The sequence below is a fragment of the Clytia hemisphaerica genome, unplaced genomic scaffold, assembly GCF_902728285.1.
Source record: "Clytia hemisphaerica strain Z4C2 unplaced genomic scaffold, Clytia hemisphaerica genome assembly, whole genome shotgun sequence".
Classification (NCBI taxonomy): Eukaryota; Metazoa; Cnidaria; class Hydrozoa; order Leptothecata; family Clytiidae; genus Clytia; species Clytia hemisphaerica.
In genome coordinates, this window is record NW_027104200.1 from 75,570 (window position 1) to 84,969 (window position 9,400).

Here is a 9,400-nt window from a genome sequence, read left to right on the forward strand (position 1 = left end):
ATTAGGACCCCCCCGTTTATTAATTTTTAGAATATTTTCAGTTGGCAAAAAGAAGTCCCCTTATTTTGCTCCAAAATGCCTGATTTTAGCCTATATTTACCCCATTTTTGGGTTTTCAGAAGTACAATTGCCAACCCCCCCGGCAATTAGGTCCCCCCCGTTTATTAAAATTTCGAAAATGTTCCAACCACCCCGTTTATTCGAACCCCCCCGTTTATTTGGCACCTAAGAGTAATAGCCTAAAAAGCAATCATCATTTCCTTTACTAGGATAAAACAAGGGAATGCGAAAAATATTTTTAATAATGCGATTTAATTTTTTGGCAAAATGTTACAAATAAGAAAAACATACTTTTAATTTGAATAATAATTGAGATTTCGTAATTTAACTTTGCTGACAAATATCTCTTGATTGCAATCAAATCAATTTAAAACAATAAACTGACATAGGTATCCTTTTTTATACTTTAAACTATTAAGATTAGAAGAAATTATTTTCAGTGAAGTTCACTTAACTATAGTACAAGAAATTCTACAAGCATAGAAGTAAACTGAAAATATCACAACCATCAGTGTCAAGAAAAAAGTTCTTCATTAAAACCTAATGGCAAATGTTTAAATTTTTTTCTTTAAAAAGCACAGTAAAAGAAACAGAAGAGCTTGCCAAATAAATTGAACATGACGAAAAGCAACTTTAGTACCAAAACCATTAGAAAATGTTCTATAGCAAGATAAATTCTTTAAAAATTGGATTCTCTTGTAATGTAAACACCATGTACAGTAAGTATTATGAAAAGACTTTCAAAGAATTTGATTAATTAAATGCTATTCATTCAAATATTATCTTTTGCTATATGAATACGAAGATGTGTTTTCAAACCGGCCGACTGGTTAAATGTTTTACCACAAACATTGCATTCAAAAGGTTTTTCACCAGTGTGGATACGATGATGTCTCTTTAAATGATGTGCCTGTTTAAAAGCTTTCCCACAAACAGTGCATTTGTGAGGTCTTTCACCAGTGTGGATGCGAAGATGCACTTGCAAATTAGATGACTGTTCAAAAGCTTTTGCACAAACATGGCATTTAAAAGGCTTATTTCCTGTGTGAACACGGAAATGCTTTCTCAAATTCGAAATGACCTTGAATCCTTTACCACAAAGGTTGCAGTTGAATGAGTTTTCCTCAAGATGGACTGCCGAATGTTTTGATAATGAAGACTCGACCGAAAATCTCCTCCCACAAACAGTGCATTCATATGGTTTTTCACATCCACCAGACTTCAAGTGATCTTTAAATAGTCGACGATTGTCGAACTTCTTTCCACAATTAGCACAGTGATGACGATGCTGAGATTCACTGTGCGTTAGCATGTGTTTTTGAAGTGAGAATAATTGCAAGTATGATTTTCCACAGATATCGCACTTCAGTTGACCTTGACTGGATCGCTTATCTACAAACACTTGGTCTTTACATTTCATAAATAAGGATTGAACATGACCTTGGTTGATGTTTGAATATTTTGATTCAGTATTATTCAATATAATTTGTTTAATATCAGAGGTTTCTTGAGTGTCTACAGACTTTTTCTTTGGTACATCTTGCTTATGGATTTTTATATCATTCACATTCTTTTCAAAAGAATTCTTTGTATGAAAACGACTATGAGCTATCAAGTTATTGAAAAACTGGAAACGTTTCCCACAAAGGGTACAGTGAAAAGGTTTGTTGCTCATCTTTTCATAATATTGACAATCTTCTACAATAAAAGAATTGTTTTCAGAACCTTTAGGATAAGACATTTCTTTATTCGCAGTGGTTAACTTTGATGGCTCCGTGCTGAGATTTCTAGTTTGATTGTCTTCAGAAATAGACATAATAACCTCTTTCATTGGAATGGAACAGTTTAAAAATTTGTTTCCACTTACTGTTGACATTGTTTGGCAGATGGAATTGGTTTGTTTGTCATCATTGGAATAGTTCGCTGGATCTTTTTCCAAAACAAAATCTGGAATAGGATAAACCATATCTAATAGTAGATGTTCCCCTAAGTGGTGTGATCTTGTGTGAACTTCTTACCACAAAAAGTACATTCATTAATCACTGATCATCTTAGTGTATGCTACTGATGACCTTTAGATCGAGAAATGGCTTGTTATTTCTTTTTTCATATCTTTCTAAAACTAAATGAAAATATCAGAGTGAAGTAGAAGATTCACTGGAATAAAATTGAATTTAGAATAATTTTATAATTGCAATTGCAATTTGTTTTAAAAGTGTTTCTTTTATTTAACTCAGATTTAAGAACCCTAATGTTTTACAACAGATCAAAAGAAAAATTCATGAACAAAAAAATTAAAAAATAAATGAAAAGTGCACGCTCATTTTTTATGAGAACAATTACAAAAGCAATAGGCTGAAAATTAGCCAAAAACTAAGAACAAAATAAGGACAATCGGAGCCTCAGATTTCAGAAATTAGTAAGAAAGTACTGATTTTAACAAATTCTAAGAAAATTCTAAAAGAAACTAAGCCTTAAACTTAATAACATCGTAAGAAATTTAACCCTAAAAATATAAAACATTTTTTAAAGAAGACCATCCCAGCCTGAGCCAAGTTACTGGTTAATAGGTCCGATCATATAATGCTGTTTTTATATTTGAAATTTAAACGTATAGACAGGCTTACATTTCAAAGTGAAATGAATGTTCATTTTCTTTAAATCAGATCATTTATACTTCATTTATGAAACAAAAAAACCCTTTTAATCAGTGATACTAGCGTTAACTATCAAAACAATAGAATTATAAAGATTTGTTTGAAAAATTTTCGATAGAACTTGACTTCTTTTAGTGTATGGCAAATAAATCTTTTCTGCAACATAAACTTGCATTTAGAGACCCATTAAAAAAGATTTCAGTTTAAAAAATATTTGGGAGAATTTTAACAAAATTAAAGTGACAAAAGGCAAAACTGTCATCAATATAATCAGAAATTGAATGATAAAAAATATTCTCTCTAAAGGAAATAAATTGCAGTTGGAGAAAATAGCCATAATAACGTTTGTCAAAAAAATATTTTTTAAATAAAAGAAGCTGTATCGATGTTTTAAAAACATAAATCAGGTGAGAAAACAAATCAAAAATCTTATTTCCTGTACACAATGTGTCAACATACCTGCCTCCTATTATAAATACCACATACACTAAAGTCTGTCTCAATATAATCCGCCAGGTAAACTTTTTATAGCGTTTTAATGAAATTGCACTTTTAGAAAAAAACTTTGCACTTTTTTGTTGTTTTTTGATGAAATATTTTGGTAAATCAATGATAAACTTTGGGCTATATCTTTCGATTGAATTAAATACTTTTGAATTGAATAATTTTTTTACAGATGATGATAATATTCTTAAAGATAAAAAAATCAATGTTGTAAAAATTGTAATTACAGCACAGTTAATCACAAAGTTTGATTTGTTTATTTCCTTTTTTAATCTTCATTTTCCTTTTTTTGTTCTATCTGATAACATTCCACTCTTGAATATCTTTTCAACAAACATAAAAACTTTTTTTTTCAATTCAAACTTTATAAAGTTACAGCCTTTTTTGTCTCCACTTTAGAAAAAGTGGACCAAATCTTGTGAATGATCATCAAAATTTAAAGTAATTTCTCCATTTAAAAGAATTCATTTGTCTGGTATTTGAAGGGGTTAAATTCAAGACTTTTTTTGGTGCATCCAGCAATATTAAAGCTTAATAGTTGATAAAACTGATAAAAAAAATCTAACAAAATTCTAACAAAAGTAAAACATACAATGGTGTTGGAATGGATAAACCAAACCTTTAGTGAACAAGAATAACATACATATCGATATATAGACTTGAGTGAATAGTAAAATAAACAGAACATGATAAAGTTAAGAGATAAAACAATCCTTCAAGAGTGAATACGCATGTGATAATTTAAATTACTTAAAACTCTAAAACTTTTTGCACAAACATCACATGAAAACGGTCTTTCTCCAGTATGAATACGAAGATGTATTTTTAATGTCCCAGCTTGACTGAAAGCCTTCTCACAAACCTTGCATTTGAATGGCTTTTCGCCGGTGTGGGTACGCTGATGTCTCTTTAAATCATGCGATCTTGTAAAAGTTTTCTCACAAACATTACATTTGTAAGGTTTTTTATGCCTGTTAACACGTACAGGTTTTTCTCCAGTATGAAAACGAAAATGCGTTTTCAAATGGCTTGATTGGTTGAAAGCCTTCTGACATACATTGCATTTGAATGGCCTTTTACCAGTGTGGGTATGTTCATGAACTTTTAAATGATGTAACCGCTTGAAAGCTTTCTCACACTCATTACATACAAAAGGTTTTTCACCTGTGTGGATACGTTGGTGTCTCTTTAAATCGTGTGCTCTTTTGAATACCTTTTCACAAACATTGCATTTATGGGATTTTTTGCATGTGTCTTCAGTATGAATACGTAGATGTGTCTTCAATTGACTTGAACGCTTTGAGGCCTTCTCACAAGCCTTTTTACAAAGGTCATTACGGAGATGTCTTGATAAGCTGTAAGCAAATTTGAATACTTTACCGCATAGGTTACATTGGAAGCGACTTTCCTCAAGATGGACTGTTGAGTGTAATAACAAAGATGAGCCAATTGGAAATCTTTTTCCACAAACATTACATTCATATGGATTTTTGCATTTATTAGATTTCAAATGGGTTTTAAAGAGATGACTGTTGTTAAACTCTTTCTGACAATCCGCACATTGCAAAAATTTCTTACATCCATTATCATGTATTGTTTTGTGTTTTTGAAGAGAAATTAAATTCAAATGTGACTCATCACAAATATCACATTTCAACATTCTTTGGCTAGATTTTGAACCTTGGGAAACGGTAGGATTGAACTTTGTTTGGTTGGACTTGGAGGTAACTGCTGAGTTGACAGTTGTTTCCTTCCATTTATCTTGATTAGGGCTTTTGATACCCTTGGGATTTTTCCAAGGTGTATGAAAACGACTGTGTGCTCCTAAGTTGTTCAAAAACTGGAACCGTTTTCCACAAAAACCACACTGGAAAGGTTTCTCATTAGCTCCACTTTCTTCTTCAGAAACCAAATTACTATTTTCATTGACATCTTCATAAACAGAATCTTCTTCAGGGCTAATACTTGTTTGATTCATCTTATTAACACCACTCACTGGAGAATTACTAAGCTCCATCAAGGGATTGATGACGTAACTATCACTTTCAGAAGCTTTCTCTTGTTGATCAATTTGTTGAGCAGACGAGCGAGATTTCTCATTAGTATTAAAATCATCTTTCTCCAGAAGATTATCGGCAACAGGACTATGAACTTCATGTACTTGTTGATGTTTTTGGAAATTCCACATTCTTTTGAATTTTTTTCCACAAACTGTACATTCTTTCGTTGTTTTGGAAGGATTATTTTTGGATTGGGGAACTGCTTGTTGTTTATGTTCCTTATTACAGGTTTGCATCGTTGATAAATTTTATTGTGTTTTATTTGTAATCTCTATGATGAAAACAAAGATGATTTAAGGATGAAAGTTCAATGACAGTTTATTGAGACTCTCAAAGAAAAGAAAAGCAAAGTGATATTCCTCGATAACAAAAACACATCTTGAAATTCTAGATGGATCAGGGAAGACATCTGTCATGAGTTAAAAATTAAAAATGATTGCAAATTATCGTAATAGAACTAAATCCAGTAAGGAGCAAATTCAGCAGATTCGGTTGAATTCAATCAAACAAGTCTGTCCAAATTTATCTTTTAATAATTCTTTAGCAAACAATAACAAAATTCTCGTACAAAACTTAGACCTCAAAAGGTATCTTTAAAATATTATTTACAGCAAAACAAATTCCTAATAACTTTCATGATAGTTACCAATATTTACGGATATGTAGTTGAAATTCTACAGAATCTGTGAAAGTCTTCCCACAAACATCACATTTATATGGGTTAAGATCTTCTTGAGAAAAAGCCTCATTTTTCTGACAATTTCCACAAATATCAAATTTAAGTGGCTGTTTTTTACTGTAAAGAGATTGTTGACATTTCACTGTAAATACTTTTCCACAAACATTGCATTCCTTTTGATGACATTTTTCTTCACAGAATAAATTCTGTTTGGATTTGGTGACACAACTAGATTGAGGTTGAGCAGCTTCGCAAATCTGAGCTTGGGCTTTCAAATTCCTCGAACAATGAAACAGTTTTTCCCCAGTATTGGTAAAAAAACCTTTTAATTCAATGTATCTTAAAACACGATTTCTGTTCACATTTTTTGCAAAGCAAATTTTCAAACATTGTGATGTAATACCTTCACCACATTCAATGCACTTAAGTCGTGTTACTAAAACTTTTGGTTGGTTTAAAGGATTCATAGAAACAGCTGCCATTTGAGACCTGTTTTGTTTCTTGGCTCTAAAAAAAAAGAAAATAAATATGTAAGAGTTGCATTAAGCTAATAATGAAAATAAACTTTTTCTTGATAAATCAGTCAAAACCTTTGCAAATTAATGTAAAATTATTAAAAATGTTACATATGTTATTGAATAAGATAGAAAGGACTTTACTGAAAGGATGAAACTCAGATAATAAATAATTTTTCTAAACATCTTTTTTCTTTGAACTTGCCCAAAAAAATACAACATAAATATGCGAGAAGACCAATCTATATTTCATTTCATTTCAATAAATTTATCAACTAAATTTTTTTGGCTAGAAAAACATTTTTTGTTGTAGTGAATACATCAGGGCAGGGAGGATATATAAGAGGCTTTACTGTGGACATTGATAGAAAGAACATATTTACAAGCTTGATATAGTTGACCACTGCACCTTAATCAAAATGACAGCAAATCTTATACCAATAAGACCAATAAGACCAATTAAAATACCTAAAATCCAAATCAAAAGAGCATATTAAAAACGTAATATTTCAGAAAAATAATACAGAAGATATATAAGTAGCATATAATATAGGCACTCAGGTAAATTTGTATGTCTAAATTTTAAGTAATTCTTAAAGTAATTTTATGTAGAAAATAAAAAGTTGCTGTTACTTGAATTAAACCTTTGCCTTTTTAAGATTTTGGTCACCAATGAGAATGTCATAAAAACATGAAAATTTTAACCATTTTGATGTCAACAGAAATTGCAAAGATTTGAGTTCCTGCTTTTTCTGCCAGCGTCATCAAATTTTTTTTAAATCTCTGCAAAAGGAAAAGTCCTTGTGACATAAGCTATCATTAGCAAAATTCTCACAAATTTTTGTTAGCTAGTTTAATTATTTTCTTTATTGTAATGCTATCTCAATATATAAAATTTATAATACTAGGATGGGTTTAATTGAGTCCCGAGAAATTACTAAAAAGATTGACACGCATTAATTTACCTGAGCACACCTTTTTTCAGAATCTACTAATCAGGGTCTACTCCTTTTTTTTCTCAGTGTGAAGTAAACTATAATGTCTTCTTAAATTATTTATTCTGCGGAATTTTCTTCCACAAACATGACATTCAAATGCTTTCTCATCTGTGTGACAAAGAATATGGTTCTTCAGAGTAGTTGACTGACTAAATTCTTTACTACAAACATTACACTTGTATGGTTTTTCCCCAGTATGAACTCGCAGATGCCTTTTTAACCGATCTAGATGTCGAAAGTCTTTATGGCATGTCTTACACTTGTATGGCTTTTCCCCAGTATGAACGCGAAGATGTAATCGCAATGGACTTGCTTTACTGAACTCCTTATCACAAACACCACATTTATAGCGCTTTTCACCAAGATGTACAAGGGAATGCAAAGAAAGCAATGCATGCGTTGAGAATTTTTTTTCACAAACACTGCATTTGTAAGGGGTTTTGCATCCATTGGTTTTCAAATGACTGTTGAATAAACCGCCATATTCAAACTCTTTCTCACAATCTGCACATTGTTGAAGTTGTTTAAGCTCACCATGTGTTGCAAAATGTCTTTGGAGAGTTGGCAAATACATGAACCCTTTGCCACAGATTTTACATAAGTGTCGTTTCTTATCTTTGAAAGTGTCAATAAACATTTGATCTTTACATTTCAAAGCAAACATCTGCAGATCGCTAGAATTCTGCTTTGTTGGTGATATTGAAGGATTGTTAGCACTGTTGTTAATAATACAATCTAATTGATTTGGTACCTTGATTTCCTCTGTTCCCTGATTACAGTTTGACTTTTCAGGGGTGATAAAAACAAGCTTCCTTTTGGTCTCTGGCTTCTCAACTTCTTCATTTTTAAGGTGATATTGTGCATGGACAATCAAATTATTTGGAAATTGAAATTTCTTTCCGCATACACCACATTGAAAAAGTTTCAAACTATCATCAACATCAACCTGCTGCTGAAATATGTTAGATTCTTGAAAACCTTTTCCGAAAACATCATATGCATATGGGTTTTCACCTTCATGAATTCGTAAATGAGTTTGTAACGTACAAGATTTCTTGAACTGCTTCCCACAAACTTTGCAATCAAAATTGACAGTTTCAACAATTAAATTTTCTGGTGTGCTGTTGTGAATTTGTTCCCATTTTCTTTCCATTTTACGTGTCTGCATTATTCTAACCAGCCTTACTCTAAATTAAACCATATTTTCAGCTTAGATTAAATCTATCTATCTATATATCAAGTATTAAAAGGTCCTAAGACCCATTATCCATACATACAAATTGTAAGATTGCATGAAAAGAAAAAAGTCAGTTAGGGAAACCATCCAGGATCCTGCCATTCTATAAGCCAACAAAAACTACATGACACTTGTAAACTTAAGTTTCTTACTATTTTCCAACAAAAACAACCAAAAAATTGCTACTTTTGGATCTATTGTTATGACCATCTAAAATGGTGGAAAGAGTTGCGGAAAGACAGCGGCACGCCAAAACGCCCAATATGATCTTCCAACAAAAGGCGATTAGTTACCGTGCGAGTTACGAACGGTGTTTCAGTGAATATCAATAATTATAAGAATCTTATGTGCTTAAATTCAGTAAACTTTGAGTGTTTCATTGAAGATTAAGAAGATAAGAAGATAAAAAATGCGCTGGATAATTTTCATTGTAACAGTTTGGTCAATCATTGCTGAAAGTTTGAAAAAGTTTTTCTGACGCAAAAATAATTTTTAGCCAATTCAAAGCCAATTTACTATGTTTGCTACATCGCCAAGGCTAAAAAAAGTGCAAAAAGACACAAACGTCATTTTTTAATGAGTGTTGTTATGATTTTTTAGATCGTGGTTGCGTACAGAAACTCGACAAATGTTCCTAACTGAAAGTATATAAAGTATATAAAATTTTAGCACTAAAAGAAGACACAAAGA

The 9,400-nt window shown here is 31.4% G+C and overlaps 2 protein-coding genes across 2 annotated transcripts; both read right to left on the reverse strand.

Moving 5' to 3' along the window:
* Positions 1-663: 663 nt before the first annotated feature.
* On the reverse strand, positions 664-2,172 carry LOC136815203 (zinc finger protein OZF-like). The gene has a single exon (XM_067071651.1). The coding sequence runs from the start codon at positions 2,024-2,026 to the stop codon at positions 833-835; it is 1,194 nt and encodes a 397-aa protein (XP_066927752.1). The 5' UTR covers positions 2,027-2,172; the 3' UTR covers positions 664-832.
* A 1,424-nt stretch (positions 2,173-3,596) lies between these two features.
* Positions 3,597-8,722, reverse strand: LOC136815264 (zinc finger protein 271-like). The gene is made up of 3 exons (XM_067071706.1): positions 7,482-8,722; positions 6,364-6,467; positions 3,597-5,525 (listed from the first exon to the last, which is right to left on the reverse strand). Exons 1-3 carry the CDS (start codon positions 8,639-8,641, stop codon positions 3,937-3,939), a joined length of 2,853 nt encoding a protein of 950 aa, XP_066927807.1. The 5' UTR covers positions 8,642-8,722; the 3' UTR covers positions 3,597-3,936.
* Between the last annotated feature and the right edge of the window lie 678 nt (positions 8,723-9,400).